This window comes from Elephas maximus, chromosome 7 (assembly GCF_024166365.1).
Source record: "Elephas maximus indicus isolate mEleMax1 chromosome 7, mEleMax1 primary haplotype, whole genome shotgun sequence".
NCBI classification, from domain to species: domain Eukaryota; kingdom Metazoa; phylum Chordata; class Mammalia; order Proboscidea; family Elephantidae; genus Elephas; species Elephas maximus.
Genome location: NC_064825.1, coordinates 102,636,377 through 102,661,669, shown reverse-complemented (window position 1 = coordinate 102,661,669; position 25,293 = coordinate 102,636,377). Strand labels below are relative to the sequence as shown.

The window sequence follows — 25,293 nt, the reverse complement described above, 5'->3', positions numbered from 1 at the left end:
GTTTTGGTTTTGTTTGATTTTGGCTCTGGACAACCGGTCCGGCAGCACCCGGGCCGGAGCGCGCTCGCTCTCCGGGCCACCGTCCCTGCCACTGCAAACGCCACCTTGGTATGGGGGTCTCTTTGCGGAGGCATACCCGAACTCATAACCTTCTTTACCAAGATGAGGTCTTCAAGTCTTCAAGCCCTTTCTGCTGTATCAGGTCGCGCTACCTTCCCACGCGCCTCTGCCACAGCCGGATCGCGAACCTCGCACACGCGTTTCCTCCCGGATTCCTCCTTCTCCCGCCATCATTTCCCGCTCCTTTAGCAAGATGGTAGCGAGCACACTTCCGGTATGTGTCCCTAAGGCTGGGTCCGGGCGGCTGCTGCAGGTGCCACCCAGTGGGTTCCAGCCTCTTTGCAGCAATAGACTCAACGGCGGTGATGGCGGGCAGACAGTCCTGTTGGAGCCGAGCGGTTCTTCTCCAGCTCCTTCTTGGCGTGAACCTGATAGTGATGCCACCCGCCCAGGCCCGCAGTCTGCGTTTCGTTACCTTGGTAATGAGAGACGGGGTCACCAAGGGATTTGTGGGAGCTGACTGGGCAAAGGCGCCTGTGGGGAATGGGCTGGTGCTGGGGCTCGGTGTCTCTGCGGAGGAGGAACTGGTTTAGGAGGGGACGACTGGCCTGGTGCGTTGGGGGGCTGAATTCAGGATTGATTGACACCCTGGGTTATAGGTCGGGGTGAGTCTGCCTAGGGACAGCGATGTGGTTGAACGGATAGGCGACTGCCCTGAAGAAGCTTTTGGCGATCTTTTCTCCACCGAATGCATTGCTTTCGCTTTTCTTTTTCCCTTCCCACCTTTACCTTTGGCTTTGCCCAAAGTCCCCAGTGGCATTGCTTAAGACCCCCTGCCGTCGAGTCAATTCTGACTCATAGCGACCCTATCCGACAGAGTAGAACTGCCCCATAGAGTTTCCAAGGAGCGCTTGGCGGATTCAAACTGCCAACCTCTTGGTTAGCAGCCGTAGCACTTAACCGCTACGCCACCGGGGTTTCCGTGGCATTGCTTAGCCAAGTTAAAATTCCCTGGGACCTGGAAGAAGTTATGGACTCGCAGGGGTTCAAACCCCTGCTGAGAATTTGCATTTCCACGCTAGATATACTGAATTAGAATCTACATTTTTAACAAGATCCCCGGGTGATTCTTACGTATATATTTAAACAAATTCTGTATACATAAAAATCACCAGAGGATCTTGTTAAAATGTAGATTCTGATTCAACATATCTGGGCGTGGAAAGGCAAATTCTCAGCAGGGGTTTGAACCGGAAAAAACTGGTTTGAACACCTGCTGACACCTGATTTGGGGTCTTTTGCAGTGGGTACCAGAGGGAGTGAGCTTCCTGCCTCAACATAGGGCAGAGGGGGCTCTGTGCTCCTCTTCAAGGAGCACTTTCAGACCTGTAAGCAAATGGTTTTTCTTTCCTCAGCTGTACCGACATGGAGATCGTTCACCGGTGAAGACATATCCCAAGGACCCGTATCAGGAAGAAGATTGGCCCCAGGGGTTTGGTCAGCTAACCAAGGTGGGTCAAAGGCCAGTCCTCCCCTCAAGATAAGCTGCAGAAGAAATAACTTCTGGAATAGGATATAGAACTTGGGGCCCCGCCAAACTGCCATTTCCCCACAGAAGTGCTAACATTGGCCTTATTTCTTTACTTTCCTCTGTGCCCACACATAACCATCCACTTAATAAATGATTTCGGGATCACATGAGCCCACTCCTACTTCTACCAGGGCTAGACTTGGGAAGCAACAGTGCTCAAGCCTCAGGGAACTTGAGAGCCACCCTTGCCTCTTGGACCCTCTTAACCCTCAGATTTGCCCACAGGAGGGGATGCTTCAACACTGGGAGCTGGGCCAGGCTCTACGGCAGCGGTACCATGGCTTTCTAAACACCTCTTATCATCGGCAAGAGGTAAGGCTTGGAGCTCAGGAGGCAAAGGGAATGGGACCCACGGACCTCACCCTCTGCCCTCAGGGAGCCCCAGGGTGAGGCTGGGCACTCAGGCCTCCACCCTGTGCTTTCGATTACAACTACAGGACAAGACTTCCAAGAGCTGTCTAGAACAAAGCCTTAGAGGTCAAGTTGCCCCTGCTTGGCTGGAACAGGAAAAACAGATCAAGCATTCAAGTTCAGATTTAAGGAGGGGCCTGGCAAAGTAGTTTCAGACTCTGAGAAAACTTGGGGCTTTCCATACATGGAGTACCTACTAAGGGTCAAGCACTGTGCTAGCACCTTGCATACAGTGGCGCACCACACAGATATGATCTGTGACTTCATGTGGCGTAGGCTGCAGTGGGGGCATCAGATAATAAACCATACAGGCCAAGAGATAAAGGGTGACAAGGAAGACATACTTAGGCACATCAGGGAAGACTGGCAAGTATGCTGACCACCTCTCCTCACCCCGGGGATGGGAATGGCTGTTCCCCTGGTTACCACCCTCAACCACAGCTGCCTCAAGAGTATCTAGATGTTATTATTGTTCCCTTGAGACCCAGCCTCCCCTGATCTTGCCTTTCCCCACAGCTTCCTCCTCCCTTTTCACAAGCAATTATCTCTGTTCCTTATCTTATTTCCTTTCCCTGGTCTCTAAGCCAGTTTATACAAGGGTGTGGGGAGTGATTGGAGACAGTTCCTGCTCTCACGGGCCCTGGTCTAGATAGGGAAGACAGGTGTGGTTATAAAGCCAGACAGACCAGAGAGCCTTACTAAGCACTTTGATGGGAGGAAGGGGCGTTGGAGCTAGAGCCATTCCCACGGGAGTTTAGAGTGGTGACAGCCCCCAACTGAGTGTTCAGGCCTTTGCTGGGAAGAGGCTTGGAAAGACCAGAGAAGAGGGGAGGCCAGATGCATTGTGGGTTTATAATTCATGGGGTAACGATCAGGACCAGGTCCTCCCCCTGGGGCCCCACTGAGGGGCCAGAGCCTTCCCTGTGAAGTGAGACTCATGTGTTGTCATCTCTGTAGGTTTATGTTCGAAGCACAGACCTTGACCGCACCCTCATGAGTGCCGAGGCCAACCTGGCGGGACTCTTCCCTCCCGATGGGATGCAGCGCTTCAACCCAAACATCTCGTGGCAGCCTATCCCCGTCCACACTGTGCCTGTCGCTGAGGACAGGGTAAGACTGGCCAGCCCTTCCCTGGAGGTGGTGAGGGGACAACTCTGGCCATGGGCTTGCTGACCCCAGACTCCTTCCCTGCCTCTGTTTCCCCCCTTCAATCTGCAGCTGCTGAAGTTCCCGCTGGGCCCGTGTCCTCGTTATGAGCAGCTGCAGAATGAGACCCGGCAAACACCAGAGTATCAGAATGAGAGTAACCAGAATGCAGTGAGTAGGGGGCTGAGGTGCGGGTCATCAGACTGTCCTTTCCCCCTGGGCAGGCCTGACCCCTGATCCATTTCTCATAGCAATTTCTGGACATGGTGGCCAACGAGACAGGGCTTACCAACCTGACACTGGAGACTGTCTGGAATGTCTATGACACACTCTTCTGTGAGGTGAGCCCACTTAGGGTCCCCGCTGTGATGCCTCTTCCCTCCCACCCCAGCTGGCCTAGGTCACAGGACAAGTAGAACTCAATGCCTGGCTATCATTCCCATTGGGGTAGTCCAAGCAGGCACTTCTTGTGAAACAAGGGAACTTCCCTCACGGGTGAAAAAGAACCTCAGAGTGGGAAATGGTTTATTAATTGTCAGCAGTTCCTACTGCTCTCCACCCAGAGCTCTCGTGGTACCAGACTCCGTTCTGCCAAGTCACACTTTTTGTGCCGAGCTTCCTTTCCTGTGCCCTGTAGCATCAACCCTGCACCATGTCTACTGGTTCCAGGCCCTTTGCCTCCCCTCTCCTCTCTTCTCTCTTCCCTTACACACAGGCACCTTCCCGCTGGGGAAGAGAACTACCCCGGGAGGGCTTAGTCTGGGCCTGTGGTGCTAACCTGCCTGCTGTGGTACACAGCGAACACATGGGCTGGCCCTGCCACCCTGGGCCTCACTCCAAACCATGCAACGTCTGAGCCGACTAAAGGATTTCAGCTTCCGCTTCCTCTTCGGGATCTACCAGCAGGCGGAGAAGGCCCGGCTTCAGGGGGGTGAGTGACAAGAGTAGCATGTCACTCCTCTCCTCAGGACCTGACAGCAGCAAAAGTCTGCCTGAGAGCTGCTCACACACTAGCTCCTTTGCCTGAAATGTTTGTTCCCTTCACAACCAGATCCCCCCAGTCATCTCATTGTCACCAGTTGCCCAGTTTTCCCAAGGCTTGGCATGTTGTCTCTGCAGGGCCATATCAGTTTTACATGCTTCTTTTCTGCCACTCATATTCTAAGTTTCACCCATGTCAGAAAACCCTCCCTCTCTCCTTAAATGAATACCTTCCTCCAGAGACCCACTGGGGGCCGTTTTGAAAGAAGGCTGTGGTAATACACATACCAGGTTTCTGATTTGAGCACCCAAAGGCGTGCCACCATCAAACCTGGCTGACACTTCAGTAGTTTCCAGAGCACACATACAGCAGAGCTACTCTCGGATGGGGCCATCACCTTGTGTGTTTTGAAGCAGTCTTAAATTTACATTTGTTCCAAACAGGAGTAGTTCTCCAAACGTGGGCAGAGCTGCATAGCTCGTTCATAAATGGGCAGGTTTCCACAACTATACTGAAATATAGATAGGTATCTTGTTCTGTCTTCCCTCTGTAAATCTGGAAGTTCTTAGAGAGCAAGGGGGTGCTCTAGAGTTCCTGTATGGTTCCCATGAGCCTACAGAGCTTTCTGTGCTGGTGATCAGACATCAGACCCAGGACTAGGAGCGGTAGAGTACTGTGGTTAGCTCTGACCAGAAGGCAGTGATGGCCATAGCCACCTACATGGAACTTTTCTCCTTCAGGAGTCCTGCTGGCTCAGATACGGGAGAACCTGACCCTGATGGCAACCACCTCCCACGTCCCTAAGCTGCTGATTTACTCTGCGGTAAGCTCCTTTGGGCCCCAGCATGCTAATGTCAGGGAAGGAGCTGGATGTCTTCTCTATTCAGTTCTGGGGTGCGGGGGAGCAGTGCTGATGGGGAGCCCCTCTCCCTTACAGCATGACACTACTCTGGTCGCTCTGCAAATGGCATTGGATGTCTACAATGGGCACCAAGCCCCCTACGCCTCCTGCCACATATTTGAACTCCACCAGGAAGACAATGGGTGAGGGAGCTACCAGTCTGCCTTTGGGAGGGGCCCCTGGGAGGTGGTTGAGGGCAAATCACTCCTCGCGTTAAGTGACCAAGGTCTCGGTGCTGGGCATGGTGAGCAGCTCCTATCTTGCCTGGAAACCTTCAGGAATTTCTCAGTGGAGATGTACTTCCGGAATGAGAGTAATAAGGCCCCCTGGCCACTGATCCTGCCTGGCTGCCCACACCGCTGCCCACTGCAGGACTTCCTTCGCCTCACGGAGCCTGTTGTGCCCAAGGACTGGCAGCAGGAGTGCCAGCTGACAAGCGGTCCTGCAGACACAGGTAAGCTGCTGTCTGCCTCTGTCCTGGTTATACCCCAGACCAACTTTAAATTTCTGTCCACAAATCTCGAGCAAGTGGTCACACTTCCAGCTGCCTTACTGCATTTCCTTAAGATACTGAGACCATTTTACACCTTCTCCCTGCTCCTAACCCTCAGGTGATGCCTTTATGTCTTACATCACTGAGAAAATAAAAACAAGCAGGAGAGAATGGTCTCACTCTCCTCCCACCACATCTGCCAGTGAGTGCCACCCTTTGCTTCCCCACCTGGGGTGGTGAATGAGCCATCACTTAAGGTCACCTCTCTGCTTATGCCCTGGACCCATCTCTCCCACCTCCTCAAGGACCTCTGGTGCCTTAGTGTTTTTCTCTCTGCTGGATCCTTCCATCTCAGTAGCTTAACAAAAACCCTCTTCGACCAACGTCCTTCTCTACTCCATTTGTCTGTGCCCTTCTGGAGTGAAGTCCTTGAGTTGCCTAGACTCTGGCTTCACTTCCTCACCCATTCTCTCAGACTCACATCAGACAGCTTTGTGTCACCTTACACTCCACTGAAGCCACTCTTTTCAGGGTGACCAATGACCTTAGCCACCTCCTCTCACTTCTCAGCAGCATTGCATCACTGATCACTCCTTCCTTAAACATTTTCTTGCCTTCCCCTGGTTTTGCTCCTAACATACAGGTAGCTAGCTTATTGGCTTCTCCTCCCTGCTAAGCAGTGGGTGGCCCGGGGCTCATCCCTGGCCCTTTCCCCACCTATGCCCACTCCCAAGGTGATTTCATCTGACCCCACAGCTTTTTGTTCCAGCTCTTTGCCAAGTTCTGTCTTTTCATTGTGACTTACAGATTCACATCTCCAGCCATGACTTCTTGTCTGAGCTACAGACTCATGTATCCAGCTGCCAACTGGAAGTCTGCCTGGATGTCAGATAAGGCATCGCAAAGTTGATGTGTCTAAAACCAAATGCCTTTTCCTCCAAATCTGTTCTTCCCTGTAGACATTCCCTCTTAATAAATGCCACATCAGTCACCCACTGCACAGGATAGGCCAGGAGTTACTTTAGATAGCCTCTTTCTCACACCCCATCTCCAGCCCACTAGTCCTATCCACTCAACCTTTAAAATACACGCTCTTGCCTTCCTAGACTAACCTACCATCATCTCATTCCTGAACTCCCAAAAAGTTTCCAAAGGTTTTTTTTTTGGTCTGATTATAATCTTGTCCCTGCTAGTCTCTCAGCATGGCAAAGAGTTGATTTTTTGAAAACATAAGCCAAGTCTTGTCACTCCCCTCCTCAAAATCTTCCAGTGGCCCCAAGTTTGTTCCCACCCCTACTCGATCCCATTCTCTGTTTTCGTCTCTCCTTGCCCCTCACTTACTCTGCCCTGGTGAGTCTGACTTTCTTGCTGATTCTAGAGCATCCCAAGCATATCCCCACATCAAGGCCTTTGCACCTACTTCCTGTCCCCATCCCTCCCTCAGATCTTAGTATATCCACCCACTGGCTTCCGTCAGGTCTTTGTTCAAAGTACCTCCTCTTCCGTGATGCCTTCCCTGACCGACCTACCTCGCCATCACTTTCCCTTTATCTTATTTTGTTTTTCTTTATAGTGTTCGTCACTAACTGATCACTGCTATCATTGCTGGTCTCTTGGGTCCCCTCTTGTAGAATGTGAACGCCATGGGGCAGAGACTTTGTGTTCACTAACTTTGTGTCCCCGTTGTCAGAAATGTACCTGGCATAGAGTAGGCGCATAGGTATCTGTTGAATGAACGCTGACATCACCTTTCTCCCTTCTTCCCCAATACCCAGAAGTAATCGTGGCCTTGGCTGTATGTGGCTCCATCCTCTTCCTCCTCATAGTGCTGCTTCTCACCATCCTCTTCCGGATGCAGGCCCAGCCTCCTGGCTACCACCACATCGCAGATGGGGAGGACCATGCCTGACAGCCACTCAGCCCCCTTCCCTCTGCCTCCTAGGGGAGGTGGGCTGGGCCCTTGCTCCTGACTGTTGATGCTCCCCAGCCCATGGACAGGAGACCCTAGGTTGGGCTACTCTCTGATGACCCCAGCCTAGATGAACAAGTGGGGCTTGACTGGGCCCCTGGCACCTATCACTCAGCATTCATGTGCCTGATGTTTACCAAGTACTCTGTTGGACCTTGTGGCTTTCTCTGAACAGGATTTGCCTCCTTCGTACTCCCTAAGGGCTTGAGATGAAGATAAGAATTCAGGTTCCACTCAGGACTTGGGACAAAAAAAACTGAAGGAGTTGGTACTTGATCTGTCCTGACCCTCCATCAAGCTCAGCGCTTTCTCTGCCAACCCGGAGGCTTTGGGAAATGGTTCAGAGGGCACAGTCTCACCTCTCAGTGCTTATTTTAGTGGGAAAATGACGCAACGCTGGGGGTGTAAACATGGCCGCTGAGGACCTGGGTCATCCAATAGCCAGTCAAATTTCCCTTTTTCCACCTGAAGCCACCATTATACTCAGACATAATGCGTCAGGCATCTTTGTCACCCCTCCAGCTTGAGCAGGTCTGAAGGGTGTCTGTACTTGGTGGGGGTGGGGTTGGGGCTGGCATACAGGGTCCTGAAGCTACCACCCCTCTAAGCTGGGCTGGGGTCTCCAGGGACCTAAGAAAATGCAGGTTGTGAGCCTGACAGCTCTAGACTATGGTCCAGAATAGGCTGAAGCAGCTTCCAGAGAATGAAAGTTTTGGACACTTAGTGCTGTTTCCGTGCCTTTTCTGGGACCCAAGGAGCCCTTCGACCGGGTCGTTGCTAAAAGATCCACACAGAAGCTCTCAACTGGATAGATACAGTTTATTGGCCATGTCAACAGTGAGAAAAAACTAAAAAACAATACCCGATACCCTGCCTCTGCACATCAGAGAGAAAGGACCTTGGATCCAGGATAAGCTTGGCTCCAAGATAGATATAGCAGGGACCCTTGATGCAGCTGGGTCACCAACTCTACAAAAGTTTCCAGAGCTAGATCCAGAGAGTAACATGCCAGTGGCCCAGTCCCACAGTGCCCTATGCCACAGTGCCCCTGCTCCAACCCTAAGACTTGTATACTTTTAGCCCTTTAACAGATAACTGCCTCTTCTCACAGGACTTGTTCCCATTTGTGGCTCCAAGCCCTTGCTTGGCACACACCTTTGTGATTGTCTCTCGCTTCCGTAACCCAGCTTCCTCCTGGCTCCAAATGAGAATGTGATAACCTAAGAGGAGAGAGACCAACCTGACTTGTACCTTCCATTATTGGACTTTGTAAGGAAGTACCAGGAAACTGGAGAGCAGCCAGGCATTGCCATGATCAAGACAAAGCAAGAAGGAGAGAGTGCCTAGGCCAAAGAGACCACTGTTTCCCAGTTACCCTGTTTAGTGACAAGGGTGAATGCCACAGGGCTGAGGTGAAGTTAGCCTGCACTGACCTGGGGGAAGTGGGGTTGGGCTTGGCCGGTCTGAGGGGGTACATCCTGCTCCTACTCACCCATCACAGAGGCCAGCGTGTCCCCCACGGGATTGAACTCATTGAGCTGCAAAGACAAGAGGAGGGGGTGAAGGTATTGGCAAAGCCAGAGGAAGGCAAACAAGGACTACTTTCTGGACATATTTGGTCAGTAAAGTAGGTTGGGTTCTGCTTCCTCCCATCATTATTTGAGGGCCCGAGCCTCACCGAAATGATACCAGAATATTCTGGGTCATAGAGCTGACACATCATATTCCCTGAGCTTCCATCAAACACATCGATCGTCCTTAATTCGTGGGGAGTACAGCTTTTGAAATTAGGATCTGGGTACCGGCCCACAACAATGAGGTTGTACCGAGGATGCCAGGTTGCCTAGGAGATGGAGAGGCTGGTCACAAGGGTAAACGCAGAACATTATCAAGAGGAACATCGGAAGTATTGTTTGCCATGAACAAGCCCGCAATTCAGTAATGCAGGTGAAACTACAGGAGTGGTTTTCAGTTGTGTGTGCATCCACCATTGCTGACTTCCCTTGAAGGCACTTAGGATACCATCTGGCCTTCTCTCTTGCATTTCCTGAACTCATACCAACTGATAAGCTGCAGCTTTAACATCAGCCTGATCCAGACATTAACCAAAAAGGTAAGCCTATAACAAAGCAAAAAGCATCTGGTACTAAAACCAAATAGGAGATAAGTTTTGAAGTAACCCTACTACTATCCCTCCCGCTATCAGTGTGAATAACGAAGAGTGGAGTATTAAAGAGCAGCTATGAAAGGGGAAGAAATCGATGTTTACCAGATTTTCCCATACAAACAACTTTGGCAGTTACTGGCAAGACAGAAATTGGATGGACTCTTCCTAAGAAAGTGTCTCAAAGAAGTTTTAAAAGAGGAAAGACGTGGTTAGCAGGAAGGAAGAAGTGATACATGCAATGGCTTGGAAATAAGTCACGCAGGTCACACATGGGAAGCTAAATTGGCCTGGCTGGATTCCAAGAGCAGATGGCATGTAGTGGGAGATGAAGACAGATGGATCAATGGGAATACCAACTGGTGAAGGATCCTTGAATGATACTGAACTTGGCTTTCCTTTGAGGTACATGGGGACCACTCTGATACCAAACCACTTCCATTTACTGAATACTTACCAGGTGGCAGGCATGGTGCTGAGTGCTTTAAATATATTGATTTGTCCTCCCAACAACTCTATCAGTTAGACAGTATTATTCCCTTTTTACAGATGGGGAAACAGATCTAAAGGTTAAGTAACTTGCTCAAGAATTCAAAAACCCAGGAGTGTCTGACTGCCTGAAGCTGGTGCCCCCCACCACTATGTTATACTGACCAAAGAAGTACAGGCCTTAGGAAAGAATAGAAGCTACTGGAACAGAGGAACTGCCAGAGTTCAGAATGCATGGAGGCTTGGGCAAGAAGGAAACAGGACTTGAAAGCTGTGCACCTTGGGGACTAAGGACAGAGAAGCCATGAACCATTACAAGAAAACTGGGAAGAGATGGGAAACCAAGGAACTTATTTCTCTTATTAGAGGCCACTTCAACCTGCAAGACAAGCTAAGTAGGTTAAGGGTAGCTTAACTGCACACACAGGTAACTAAAACCCAAACAGGAGAGAAGGGAGCATCCGGATCTTAGAAAATGCCTACAGTGACATCAGGGCTGAGCTGCAAAAACTCAGAAAAATAGCTTTTCAGAGAGACATAAAGAAAAACCAGCAAAATGGGGTCAGAGAAGTGGGAGAAAAGGAGCAAAGAGCCAGAAAGATGAGACTGCTTTGTGTCGGGACAGGAAGGTGTCTGGGATTCCAGGCTTACAACATCTGTTCCCCACCCCCCGCAGGCCGACCCCATGATCACAGCTCCCTTGCCACCATCATTCACCTTGATGGGCGTGAGGTGCTGGAAGTGGCGGTGAGGGTGTGAGATCAGGCCCAGGGGGCAGTCCCACTGGGAGGCAGAGTAAACCCGGATCTCGCTGTTCTGGTCAGTGGTCAGGAGCCGGGCTCCATCAGGACTGAAACAAGCTGGTAAAACAAAAAGCCCCTGAGCTGAAGGCACTGTAAGCCCCCTGTTGTCCTGGCCTTCATAGGCCTTCTCTTGTAGGGCACCCTCCCTCCCACCCTCTCTGGACAGGGTGGAAAGGAAAAGATGGACCTGAGCTGTAGACAAAAATATTCTAGAAACTCAGCAGCTGCTGGGGGCAGCCAGAGCCAGAAAGGTCCCAAGACATCAGCTTGGCCAGTGCTAACCAGGGGAAAGGTCTGGCCTAGCAGCTTCGAAACTTGGAGGGAAAACTCTGGGAGTGGATTGATGGGTGGGCAGGGTCTGCAGGGAAGATGAGGTCTGGTATGTCACACCTGCGTTGACAGGATGCCTGTGTGGCAGCGAGGAGAGGAAGCTGGATTTCCCTCTAACCTGGCGCAGGTCCCAGATTTTCACTGTTTGATCTACGGAGGCTGTGGCCAGGAGCCAATCACAGCATGGGTTCAGGGCCACATGGGTCACTTTCTTTTTGTGCAGTCTGAGATTCCAAAGCTGTCGAGAAGAGCTCTGTTCAGGTGGGGGCACAGAACGAAGGGTGCAGGCGAGGGAGGGAGAAAGAGGGCCTGAGCTACAGAGAACGCACCTCCTTGCCGTCCATGTTCAGCAGGACCACTTGCCCTGCGTTGTCTCCTGTGACCACCACTCGGCTTCCGGCAGACACATCCAGGCTGCAGAACCAGAGGCTGGAGGAGAGATTGTGCTGTAAGGTTCTTGGGGACTGGGACGAGGGCCACTTATTCACTGTTGCAGCTCCAGTGGCTAACACACAGTAGACATTCAATAAATATTTGTTGAATGAATAAATAATTGTCTGGCCATGAATTCCCAGTTAGGAACATACAGATTTGTCTATCATCCAGAGGGTTTGGGGAGATGGGGCCCAAAAGTTTGTCCAGTTACTGCTGGGCCCAGGATCCTCAGTAAGAATCCCCAAAGCAGCCAAACCTCAGAACCATAGGCAATTCCCCAAGCTAGCTTCCCCCGACAGCCCCAGGTTCTGAGGGAGACTCATTTACCTGATCTCTTCCTTCTCTCTCCAGCCTTTGGGTAAAATCCTGACCAAACAGGGACTGCCCAGCTTTGGTCCTCAGACCTGGCTAGAAAGGAACTTCTGCCCCCTTCTGAGCATTTAGGGGAAAACGCATACATAACTTAGAAGCTCTGGCTTGCTCTTTTGTTCCTTGAGCTATTTGAGGATGAAGGGATGGGTTGGGGGGGCGGTGGTGTACTTCAGGGATCCTGAATCCCAACCAGAACTCATTCACGTTTTGCTCTCAAACCCCCAAATCCATGCTACACTGTCTCTTGTCATCCTCTATGAATAAGACGGAGGGTGTCTTGTGGAAGAGTAGCCAAGTGTCTATCCAGTCACCTGTCCTAATTAGTCATGTGTTTCTTACCCACATAGGGCAGCCCAGGAGAACAGCCAGTGCATGCTAGTTGGACCCCCACACCCTTACTTAGGGAGCACTTCGAATTGTCTCTGGCTAGAAATCAAAGTGACAAGTATTTTGTAATTCCCCCAGCCACTTGCTCTTGCTGAATCCAGAGTACTCTAAGGACATGATTCTACCCATTTAAGCTTCCAAGGAATTGGTTAGGCCATTACACCCAACTGAATATAGGGAATTAAACCTTAAATTCTTAGTTCTTGCCCCAGTCTCTAAGTGGCTTTTTAGGCCAACGCCACGTTGACTTGCCTAGTTAGAATACATACCCAAAGCAGTAACCCCCCTAGACCAAAATAAGGGCAGCCAAAGAAAGAGCTGAAGAAATAGAAGGAAGGGTGGAAAGGCGAACACCCTTCCCTTCTTCCCTGTGCCAGGTTTGGGTGCAGGAGATGGGGTCTGAAAGCTTTCACCAGAACTACACCTAGGGCCTAGAAGCCCTTTCCCCTACTGGTTAAACTACTCACTTGCAGGTGCCTGAGCTGGTAAAAACTCGGAGAGTGTTGCCTTTAAAGTCTTGCAGCCTAGTTGTTCCCTCCATTGAGGAGGTAAAAAACTGGTTGGTATTGAGAGGGTTAAACTTCAGCCCTGTGATGCTCCCTCCAGCTCCAATCTAACATGAGGAAGGAAAAAGCCAGTGAGTGATGATAGACCAGGACAGGAACCAGGCTGCTCCAACAGAAAAGCTTCAGCCAGCATTTGAGGCCAGGCCAGCTGATACGTCTAGGGACTAGGACGCTCTCCATAGTGCTTTTTGTGTGTGTGTGTGTGTATAAAGTTCTATGAAATTTAACCCATGTATAGATTCAAGTAACCACCACTGTAATCAGGATGCAGAATAGCTCCATTGCCCCCAAGAGCTCCGTCATGCTCTCCCTTTGTAGTCATACTCTCCTCCAACCCAACCCTGGCAACCACTGATCTGCCCCCCATCACTGTAGTTTTGTGTTTTATAGAATGTCAGATAAATGAAATCATGGTATGTAACTTTTTGAGACTCATCCAAGGTGTTCCCATGTATCAGTAGCTCACGCCGTTTTATTGCTGAGAAGTATTCCATTGTATGGATGCACCATAGTTTGTTGATCACACAGGGCTCTTTTTAGAGGAGCTTCAACTTGGAACAGTGGCAGAGTTAGGAGAGCAGGAGTCTGGGCTCCTTGCTATTCTTCCTGACATCCCACACAGTGATGATGAGACGAGTAATGGTAACCTCAATAGCTTAAACTTATTAAGTGCTTATTATTCACCAGTCACTGTTCTAAGAATTTCACAGCTCCAGAGCTCCTTCTCCACTCTTCCTCCTGCTGCTGCTATCCCAGCCTCACAGACCCATAGAAGGTCTCTTAAACAATGTCTACTTAACCAACTCAACACACTAACTGGCACTTTGCATTCACTCTATAAAACCTCCTAACCAATGCCCAGTCTGCCAAACCCTTGCTGCTAGTAAGACACCCTTATGCTCCCACCATCTGCGTTCTGTGCTTACCAAGAGTGAGTTGTGTTTGTTCTTAAACCTTTTTATGCCAGTTATGTAACTGAATTAAACATGTAAACCAATGAGATAAGTGCGAAAAGAAAGACTGCTGTTATTTCTTGTTGGATGCTTTGGAAAAAGTAGATAAAAATGTGTTGCCAAAATAATAGTTGTCTAAATAAGTAGTAATTGAATTAAGCATGGACGAGATACTTATAAAATAGGGTGGGAAATAAAAATTAGGAAGAATCTTCAATCGGATTGCTTCACAAGTATCTTTAACTTATTTCTCCACCTTAGAGAAATGGAAAATAAACCCTATAAAGAATACATTATAGGTACGGTTTGTGTAAGACCAAGTGAACCCTAATCAGCAGATCCATTCCAAGAAAAAGGCTGGCTCTACATCAAAGCGTTAGTGAAAAGCACACACATATACATTTTCAGTTAAAATATGAGTGCCCCCTTTCTGGTAACAGGAGACTAGGTGGTTAAGACCAACTCTTGCAGGACAAAATCGTTTTAAAAATCCATTTGAACAACAAAAAGACAAACAACCCACTCAAAAAATGGGCAAATGACTTGAATAGATGTTTCACCAAAAAGGATATACAAAAGGCCAACAAGCACACGAAAAGATGCTCAATATCCTTAGTCATAAAACCAAAACCATTGTTGTCGAATCCGTTTCAACTTCTAGCGACACTACAGGATAGAGTAGAACTGCTCTGGGTAGCAACTAGGTTTCCAAGGAATGACTGGTAGATTCAAGTTGTCAATCTTTTGGTTAGCAGCCACAGCTCACCGTAGCTCTTAACCACTGTGCCACCAGGGCTCCATTAGGAAGATGAAAATCAAAACCACAGTGAAATTACATCATCTCACCCCCACTACAATGGCTGTGATAAAAAAAAAAAAAAAACAACAGAAGACAACCAGCGTTAGTGAGGATGTGGAGAAACTGGAACCCTCATCTACTGCTGGTGGGTAAAGCCACTGTGGAAAACAGATAATTATCACATGACCCCGCAATCTCAATCCTAGGCATATACCCAAAAGAACTCAAAGCACATACCCAAAAGAACTGAAAGGAGGAACACAAACAGAAACCTGTATACCAATGTTTATTGTAGCACTATTCACAATAGCTAAGAGGTGAAAACAATCTAAATGTCCAACAACAAATGAATGGAGAAACAAAATATGATATATACATACAATGGAATATTATTCAACCATAAAGGGAAATGAAGTCCTGGTACAATGTACAACATGGATGAACCTTGAAAACATTATGCTGAGTGAAATCAGTCAGTCACAAAAGGACAAATATTCTACGATTCCACTTACGTGAAACAGGAAAAAGTATGGAGACCAAAGCTTATCGGTAGTCACCAGGGTATGAGGGAGAGGGAAAGGGGGAGTCATTGCTTAGGGAGCACTGAGGTTCTGTTAATGGCGGTGGAACCATGTGGAAAAGGAGCGTGGTAATGGCCACACAACATGATGGATGTATAATCAATGCCACTGAATCGTATGTGAAAAAATCGTTGAACTAGCAAATGTTTTGTTATAAATACTTTCACAACACACATGAAAATCTATGTGAGATTTCCAATTCCAGCTATGATGGGTTAACTTGTGTCAGATCAACTTTCTGTCAAGAACAACTAGAAAAGTTAGATTAAATATATGTCTTATAAAAAAAAAGTTTTTTTAAAACGTTGGGGAGCTATCCAGGCAGCAAGGATCTGAAGGCCAAGATCTGGAGAGAAGCAGAAAGGTAGGCCTGACATTTGGATGCTGCCTTTCTCTTAGCAGAGAAACCAAACTGCCTGGAAGTTGAACAGAAAGTGGCGGCTCAAAGGCTGAGAAGCTGAGCTGAGGTTTTGTCAGTCTCATCGGGCTAACCAAACCAGCTGCTACAGAGTTGACTCTGACTCCTGTTATTAACCCATGTGTTTCAGAGTAGAACTATGCTCCTTAGGGTTTTCAATGGTAGTTATTTTTCAAAGTAGATTGCCAGGCTTTTCTTCCAAGGAGCTCCTGAGTGGATCAGAACTTCCAACCTTTCAGTTAGTAGCTGAGTGCTTATTTGTGTGACTCACCCAAGGACTCCTCTCACAGGGTTAGTGGGGAAAAAACTGGAGTGCAGGCTTGTCAAGAAGAGGGGGAAAAAAACCTAGCTTTTAGTGAGTATCTCTGATACTCTCGAAATAAAAGCAAACTGGAATTAGACCATTCCTTGCAAAGGCTGAAACTCAGTTTCAAATAATTTCAACCTCTGATTAGATTAAGAAAATATCAATAAAAACGATAAACCTCTAACAAGACTGATCAGGAAAAAAAGAGAAAAGACACAAATTGCCAATATTAGGAATGTGAGAGGACATTACTATAGATCCAGTAGACATTAAAAGGATAATGAGGACCAGCTTTATGTCAATAAATTCAACAAGTTAAATAACAATCTATTACTCAACCATAAAGAGAAATGAAGTCCTGGTACAACGTGCAACATGGATGAACCTTGAAAACATTATGCTGAGTGAAATAAGTCGGTCACAAATGGACAAATATCGTATGATTCCACTTACGTGAAACAGCAAGAAGTATAGAGACGAAAGGCCCTCCAGTGTTAGACACAACCTACCAAAGTTCATTCAAGGAGAAACAGATAACCTAAGAATCCCTATACGTATTAAAGAAATGTAATTTGTAGTTAAAAACTTTCCAACAAAGAAAACTCCAGGTCAGGTGCCTTTGCTAGTAAACTCTATAACAAATTTAAGGAAGAAATAATACCAACTTTACAGAAATTCTTCCAGAAAATAGTAAAGAAGGGAACACTTTCCACTCATTTTATAAGGCAGCATTACTCAAATATCAAAGCCAAGAGCATCGTAAGAAAAGAAAATTACAGGGTATTTTTAAATGGTCACCATCTGGTATGAAATGCTTAAACTAGAATATCTGACATAATAATAAAAAATACACACATTCTAGAATTAAATATTTATGTAACAATGTAAGTAGAAGAATGGGTGTGTTTCACAGTGTATACACGCACAGGCATGACTAAGGTAGCATTCACCAAAAGGCTGACAGTGCTTATACCTAAAGGTGGGATTTCAGGTCAAATTTATTTTATTCTTTATACTTTTCTCTGTATTGCTTGAATTTTTTACAATGAGCACAGATAGTTTTCATAAGAAAACATAAAGCCATCTTCATTTGAAAATGTAAGACATCCCTTGCCCAGGACCTGAAAGATGCCAAGATCAGAGCCAAGGTCAGATGAATTAAGACATTGGTCCTCTGGTAACTGGTCTCAAATCAACTTTCTGCTGTCAATATTTGGGAGTAAAAACAGAGTTCTCCTCCAGACCACCATACCCTTCCTCTGCTCCAACCTGCTAGGCACAAAGTTCAGCTTCCCAGACCAATCTTCACTACGGTCTGAGGAAACTTCAGTTACGTGCACGTCATAATAAAAGGCGATGCAAACCAAAAGCAGTCTCGGCCTGGCACAAGTTTAAAACAGTTTAGTCAAAAGGCTCTTTGCCAAGGGTACCGTTAGACGACATCTTACCACCTCCAGGTTTAGATTAAATTTCTCTATTCCCATGTCCCAGATTCCTGGAAAAACAAATCTCCTCCTGCCTGTGATCTGGGTTCTGACTTCAGTCTAAAGCTGCCTCAACAGCTGGGCAGGAAGCACGCTGAGCTCCATCCACAGCCCTCATCTGGCTGCCTTTCTTCTGCCTTCAGGCACTTGTTTTCTCCAACACCCCATCTCACACCTTGAATCCTGATCTCCCAAACCTGTCTAGTCTGGCCCTTTCTGATGGACTGTTTGCCAAGCTCTTCCACTTTGAGACGGCATCCTGGATTCACCCGTGCCTCCTCTGTCTCTAAACCAGAGATAGCAAAATGGTGAGCTAAAGCAGAATCCAGCTCACAGACATATTCTGTTTAGCCTATAGAATGTGTTTAATTTAATTGCCAACAGAAAATTTCATCTAAAAAATCAGGATTTCAGGCTTCATTTGAAAAATCAGATCTAATACCAGTGTACCTACATTCTTTTTTTTGGTTGTTGTTATACATATAAGACATTTGCCAGTTCAAGATTTTTCATATGTACAATTTAATGACACTAATTACATTTATAGGGAGCCCTGGTGGCGCAGTGGTTAAGTGCACAGCTGCTAACCAAAAGGTCAGCTGTTCAAACTCACCAGCCACTCCGCAGGAAAAAGATGTGGCAGCCTGCTTCCGTAAAGACTACACCCTTGGAAACCCAAAAGGCAGTTCTACTCTGCCCTAAAGGGTTGCTGTGAGCCGGAATGTGTTTAATTTTATTTGTTTGCCGGCAATGGGTTTTTGAATTACATTAATCATGTTATGCAACCATCACCAATATCTGTTGCCAAATTTTCCATCACCATAAACAGAAACTCAATGCTTCCTAAATAACGCTCCCTCCTTCCTCTCTCCCTCCCATCCCTGGTAGCCACTAATAAACTTTGGGACCTACATTCTTGCACGGCAGCCATCTCCAGTTCAGTGACACTGATCCCACACCACTCATTTCTTTGATCTGTTTGGCTTCTTCAGGCACAGGAGTTTGTGATCCCTGCTTTAAATCCAGAGCGTCACTTTTCACAGAACAGCCCTCCAATGTTAGCCATCAGCTAGGCAAGCTAAAGGTTTTCTCTTTGGTGGAGGGGCCAACATATTCACCCCTCAGCAGCCGATGGATCAACAGTAGCACGTTTTCAGACCATCTCCAAAAAGCTCTATGCCAAACCTTGCCCCAAACACACTATGCCTTTCCCCCTTTGCGCTTCATGTATCTAAGTATTTCTCTTCCTTATGCCTCCCTCCTCCACAAGGCTTTCTCCATGAACTCTGATTCATAAGAGGTTCTTCCTTCTCTTACGTTCTATAGCATTTAGCATCTGGACTGTTAGTTATGTTTTACATATACGCCCCACCCGCCCAGTTATACTTCAAGCCCCTCGCTCATTCAACAAATATAAAGCAGCTACTCCAGGCCAAGCATTGTTCCAGGCACTGGGGATATAGCATTGAACCAGAAAGACAAGTCCCTGCCATCACGGAGCTCCCTTTCCCATGGGCAAAGGCATACAAATAAACAAGTAAGTAAAACATTCCAAATATTGATCAATGTTGTGCAGGAGGGGAGAATAAAGTAGGGATAGGAACACAGTCACTGTGTTCAATGGGCTCAAACACAGCAACAACTGTGAGGATGGCACAGAACCGAGCAGTGTTTCTTTCTGCTGTACACAGGGTCACTATGAGCCAGACCCAATTTGATGGCACCTAACAACAAGAAGATAGGAAGCAGCTGAATGGGGCAGGGGATATTTTAGACAGGGTGGTCAGTGGAAGCCACTCTGAAGAGGTACTATTGAGCAGAGACCTGAATAACAAGAGGGAGCCAGCCATGAGAGGAGCATGGGAAAGAGCATTCCAGACAAAAGGAACACTAAGCGCAAAGGCCCAGTTTCAGGAATAGAAATAGTGGGTATGGTTAAAGTGTAAGAAGTGAGGAAAGACAGCAGTACAAGATGAGACCATACAGGTAAGAAGTGGCTTCGATTCTATTCTAAGTGGTGATTTACTTCAGAGCAATCAACATTTTATACTTTTTTATACTTTAAGGGTAATAAGGGTAGGCATTCAATAAATATTTGAGTATCATCACCATTTAGATGTCTGAAGATACCCACAGTTACTTTTGATCCCAATCATCTCCTTGTAACTGGTTGACTTTTTATTCCTTCAACAAATACTTCTTTATCACTACTATCTGGCATAGGAAATTGCTCACCCCTTTAATGAAGGTGGGTTTGTCCTTTGTATTAAAGTTCCACAGCAAGATATCTCCCCCTTTGGAACCTACAGCCAGGGTGCTGGGGTGAGTTGGATGCCATGCCAAGGATGTGGCCCTCCTGTCAAAGGGGGCGGCCTTGTGGAATATCCGGTAAGAAGCCAGAGAGTGCAAAAAGGACTGCTGGAGACTCTGACACAGAGAGAAAAGAATGAAGTTGAATTAACACCCAAGTCCTGGGTAAAATGCCAATCTCTAAGTCTTCCCACCAAAGAAAACTAACTGCTTGGCCCTCTACCTGAAAATACCACCCTCCTCCCCAGCCAATATCTGCAATGTATGTGAACTAATCTTGGAAAGCAAGGGGGCAGAGTTCATTCCAGCTGGGATCTTTACTTCTACCTGGCTGACTGCCCATAGGCCAGTCACCAAGGTTGGAGTGATCTGACCACTCTGACAACCTGCCAACCAACCCATCCTCTAATTTTGGAGCATCCAAGAGTAAAAAGGCACCATACAAACCCTTAAGCACTTCAGCCAGGAAACGCCTCACCTGCTGCAGCATCGGCCAGGCAGCTTTGCCCAGCTTATGCTGGTGGAGGGCCCTGACGATGCTGGTGTATGGCGACAGAACCTGCAGATTAGCCAATCCCGCCCAAAGACAGCCTGAGTCATATCTTCTGCTAGAACCTGTCAAAACAGAACAGACACATATTTTTCTCTCTGATCTCACTCAGGAAAGATCTTTCTGCTGAAATCCAAAAAGCCTTGTTGTTTCATTCAGCACAGCCCATCTATGCCATCTCCATGATTTGCTTAGCTTCACCCAGCACAAGTAGTAAGTAGTGAGTAGGCATTCTACCCCATTCTAACCCCCAACCCGCTCAAACTGTAACTCTGAAGTGAAAGCTAAATATGATCTTGCAGGCTTCCTGAGCCAAAGAAACAACGCATAAATAAAGTACATCGCAAAACGCTTCCCACTTTGGGCTGGAAAACTCGAGATAAGATGGGTGACAATTTTAAAATCACATATGATGTGCAAAAAAAAAGATTTTAAGACAATCTAGTAGAAATGACTGTTTAGGAAAAGAAATATCTTAAAATCCTATATTAAAATAATGCAGAGGTGGTCAGCTGTAGGCCCCAAATCCTCTCTCTCCTCCTCCCAGAAGCCAGTAGCATCCAAAGGGTCTGAACTAGCTCTAAGGAACCCAGGCTCGTTCTGGGGAGGTAAATCCACTTAGAATAGGAATAAAGCAGCTCTGGATTACCAAAATGCATTTGAGGACCTGATCTATTTGGATCCAGTCTCCTGAAAGCCAATTATTTCTATTCATAGGCCTAAAAAAAAAAAAAAAAAAAAAAAATTCCCTGCTTCACTTCTTGGATCAGGTGGACACTTGAGACTACATTGGCATCTCCTGTCTGGAGGGGAGATGAGAGGGTGGAGGGGGTTAAACGCTGGCGAAAAGGACACGAAAAAAGAGAGTGTAGGGAGAGAGCAGGCTGTTTCATTAGGGGGAGAGTAATTGGGAGTGTGTAGCAAGGTGTATATGGGTTTTTGTGAGAGACTGACTTGATTTGTAAACTTTCACTTAAAGCACAATAAAAATTATTAAAAAAAAAATCCCTGCTTCAGTCTCTAAGACTCCCCACAGTCCTTATAATCCCAAATTCAAGCCCCAAAAAGCCTCTGAGAATGAGCTTTCTAAGGAAGTAGAGAAATTGAGGGCTCACAGCCTAAATCAAGGACATAGAGCTAACAATCATGACTACTGAAATTCAGCGAACACTATCAGACAAGGCAGAATTATTTTAAGCAGTTCTCAGTGTGAAAAGATTCCAATAATAATAATAATAAAAAAACCTAAACCCATTGCCGTGAGTTGATTCCGCCTCATAGCGACCCTACAGAACAGAGTAGAACTGCCCCCATAAGGTTTCCAAAGAGCCGCTCGTGGATTCAAACTGCTGACCTTTTTAGTTAGCAGCCGAGCTCTTGACCACTGCGCCACCAGGGCAAGGAACTTAAAAAAAAGTTCTCGTCGGTTATAACGGAGCTTATCTACGTCCTCTCTTCACCTAACGGGAGTTAAGCCCACGTTCTCTGGTCTCAAAGCTGGCAGGTGTCAACGGACCGGCAGGCAAAATGCACAGCCTGAGGCGTCCGTAAGCTGGGAAAGCCTTAGGAACCTGGGAGCCACCCGTCCCCCACCCCAGTCTCCTGCGTCACAACTCCAAATGGCGGAAATATTAAGCCAGCAGGCACAGACAGTACCGGGACCCTTCACAAAGAGCTTCTTGGCCTCTTGCTCCAGCTCCTGAGGGCTTCTGCTCCTCTTGCCCTTGGGGCACTTAGGAACTTCAAGGGTCTTCTTGGTTTCTGGAGGTTTCCTGGGAGCCATCGCGTCTTCCGGGTGATGGAGTACTCGCGACCCTATGCCGAGATCATGGAACGCGGACTGAGAGGCCTCTAAGGAGAAACAAGACAGGGACCAAGAAAGCCAGGTGTGCCACAGGTAGCCCAACTAAGCCAACTTCCCGCCAAACAGGCTCACGGCTTTCGAACCAGCTTCTAGTTCCGGAACCGCCCCTGTGGGAGGGGCCCCGCCCCTTCCTGGAAGGCGGGAGCGCGCCAGGAGAGCTGGGGAGAGAGTGTGGGGAGAGGGGCGTACCTGTTCCCCCTAGAGGGCTTAGAATGCTTCCCTCCGCCCCCCAAAACACCCCCCGAAATGGGATATCACCCACGTGATGGGCCTGTTCTAGTCCAAGTCAGCTGACTGCCAGAAGTAAAGACGGCCGGCAGCGCTAGGTCACTAAACTTGAACCTCTTCAGCTGTGGCGTTGCCAGGCCTCTGCTGAGAGTACAGGTGCCAATCAAGGCTGCGGCTCCCGCCTTCACTGACTTCTTATTGGGGATGAAGCCTACTCCGGCTTTGGGATTGGCTGGTGCGTACAGGGTGTGGTTAGGGAGACCACTTCGGAGAAAGATACCCCTTAGCTGCTGTGGAAACTGGGGGTGTTGTTGCCCGCCACCTTTGCGATTGGCATCGAGTACCTCCCCAGCTCCGTCGAATCCGAGCTTCTCTTTGCAGAGCGGTTGGAGCTCTCGGCTTTTATCAGATTTTTCCAAACCTGTGTGTCCGCCTAGGGACCAGCCTGGGGCAGTAATGGGCGGGGAGGCCATGTAGCACAGGGTGCTTTGAGGTCCTGTGTCTTCAACTTGAGCCAAAGGCCAAGGCAGTGAGTTGAGCCTCATATGGGTGGGCGGGCGTTCCACTCGGCCCGGGTATGGCTAGGGGAGAGAGAAGAACATCCTAGTGCAGGAACAGCTTGGGCAAAGTTAGGAATGGGTGTGGTTTTTAAAGAGAAAAGCCGTCCTGGCATCTGGAAGATGGCCTGGTACTGTCAGCCAGGCCTTGATGTTCTGTTGAAAACCTGAAATAATTCCACAGAACATCAGCATCAGACAAGGCCACTTTATGACCATGATAGATCAAGATAAAAACATGATCAGTCATGTCTGAGCACAGACAAAACTGTGAGCAATTGTCTAAAGGACATAAATGATCAAACATTTCCCTTTTTTGACTAATATGAATGCCTGCTGCTTCTATGCCGATTATAGCTTTAACTTTGCTTCATTCCTCCCACCTAGTACACAAGATTTGTTAAGATAATCCAATCATAGAATTACCCCTACTTCCTGACAGGCTCCGATCCAAAGCAAACCAACCAGTTTCTGTCAGTCAATTTCAACTCCGGGCTATGGCATGTGAGTGAGAGTAGAATCCTGCTCCATAGGGCTTTCAGTGGCTGGCTCTGAGGGAAGTGGCCAGGCTTTTCTACCCACGTGTCTCTTTTTTTGCACATTAACTTTTTGCACATTAACCATTTGTACCACCTAGGGACTCCTGCTTCCTTAAACCCAGCCCAAAATCGTCGAACACAAGCCAATTCCTATAAATCCTTTCTAACATCCTCTTGAGATACCACACCATTCCCCATTGCTCCCTTTGAATGAACAGCAAACCCAAAGTTCAACTATAAAAGTATTTCTGGTGGTGTCTGGCTGGGGGACATTGACATTTATGAGTAGAGTGGGAGGTAGCTGGAAGAGTATCTTCTGTTTCTTTAGTGCTGCTGTTACAGAAATACCATAAGGGAGTGGCTTTCATGAATAAAAATTTATTTGCTCACAGTTCAAATTAGGAGGCTAGAAGTCCAAATCCAGGGCACCAGCTGTAGGGGAAGCTCTCTCTCCCTGTCAGCTCTAGGGGAAGGCTTTCTCTCTCTGTCAGCTCTGAAGGAAGGTCCTTGTCTCTGTTCATATTCCGTTCCTCGTTTCTTGGTGATCTCCATTTGGCGTCCATCTTCAGCTTCTTCTTGCTTTTATCTGTGCCTAAGCTGCTACTTTTATATCTCAAAAGTGATTGGCTTACTGTGAAACATTTCATAACATGGAGGAACCTGGAAGGCATTAGTCAGATCCAAAAGGACAAATATTGTATAAGATCACTATTATAAGATCTGGAGAAATAGTTTAAACTGAGAACACGTTCTTTTGTGGTTACGAGAGGGGGGAGGGAGGGAGGGTGGGAGAGGGTTATTTACTGATTAGATAGTAGATAAGAACTACTTTCGGTGAAGGGAAGGACAATACTCAATACAGGGAGGTCAGCACAACTGGACTGGACCAAAAGCAGTTTCCTGAATAAACTGAATGCTTCAAAGGTCAGCGAAGCAGGGGTGGGGGTTTGGGGACTATGGCTTCAGGGAATGTCTAAGTCAATTGGCAAAATAAATTCTATTAAGAAAACATTCTGCATCCCACTTTGAAGTGTGGCACCTGGGGTCTTAAACACTAGCAAGTGGCCATGTAAGATGCATCAATGAGTCTCAACCCACCTGGATCAAAGGAGAATGAAGAACACCAAGGTCACAAGGTAATTATAAGCCCAAGAGACAGCAAGGGCTACATGAACTAGAGACTGCATCATCCTGAGACCAGAAGAACTAGTTGGTGCCCTGCCACAACCAATGACTGCCCTGACAGGGAGCACAACAGAGAACCCCTGAGGGAGCAGGAGAACAGTGGGATGCAGACCCCAAATTCTCACAAAAAGGCCAGACTTAATGGTCTGACTGAGACTAGAGAATCCCGGTGGTCATGGTCCCCAAACCTTCTGTTGGCCCAGGACAGGAACCATTCCTGAAGCCAACTCATCAGACATGGATTGGACAGGACAATGGGTTGGAGAGAGATGCTGATGAGGAGTGAGCTACTTGTATCAGGTGGACACTTGAGACTATGTAGGCATCTCCTGTCTAGAGGGGAGATGGGAGGTTAGAGGGGGTTAGAAACTTGCAAAATGGTCACAAAAGGAAAGACTGGAAGGAGGGAGCGGGCTGAC

At 47.6% G+C, this 25,293-nt stretch overlaps 2 protein-coding genes across 3 annotated transcripts; one reads left to right on the top strand and one right to left on the bottom strand.

The window, feature by feature from the left end:
• The first annotated feature begins 356 nt into the window (after positions 1-356).
• Positions 357-10,275, top strand: ACP2 (acid phosphatase 2, lysosomal). 2 transcript variants are annotated; one of them, XM_049891113.1, is made up of 11 exons: positions 357-539; positions 1,476-1,571; positions 1,877-1,963; positions 3,020-3,172; positions 3,281-3,379; positions 3,460-3,549; positions 4,007-4,139; positions 4,931-5,013; positions 5,128-5,234; positions 5,370-5,545; positions 6,392-6,478. In XM_049891113.1, the coding sequence occupies exons 1-11, from the start codon at positions 426-428 to the stop codon at positions 6,409-6,411; spliced, it is 1,158 nt and encodes a 385-aa protein (XP_049747070.1). In that variant the 5' UTR covers positions 357-425; the 3' UTR covers positions 6,412-6,478. The 2 variants fall into 2 exon arrangements, with proteins under 2 accessions (XP_049747070.1, XP_049747068.1); XM_049891111.1 differs by lacking the exon at positions 6,392-6,478 and adding an exon at positions 7,360-10,275 and having other exon boundaries at positions 359-539.
• DDB2 (damage specific DNA binding protein 2) lies at positions 8,359-22,715 on the bottom strand. Its single transcript, XM_049891110.1, has 11 exons — positions 22,628-22,715; positions 22,158-22,352; positions 20,430-20,566; positions 19,877-20,068; positions 13,001-13,146; positions 11,669-11,768; positions 11,400-11,577; positions 10,924-11,066; positions 9,232-9,396; positions 9,046-9,091; positions 8,359-8,773 (listed from the first exon to the last, which is right to left on the bottom strand). Exons 2-11 carry the CDS (start codon positions 22,282-22,284, stop codon positions 8,613-8,615), a joined length of 1,395 nt encoding a protein of 464 aa, XP_049747067.1. The 5' UTR covers positions 22,285-22,352; positions 22,628-22,715; the 3' UTR covers positions 8,359-8,612.
• Between the last annotated feature and the right edge of the window lie 2,578 nt (positions 22,716-25,293).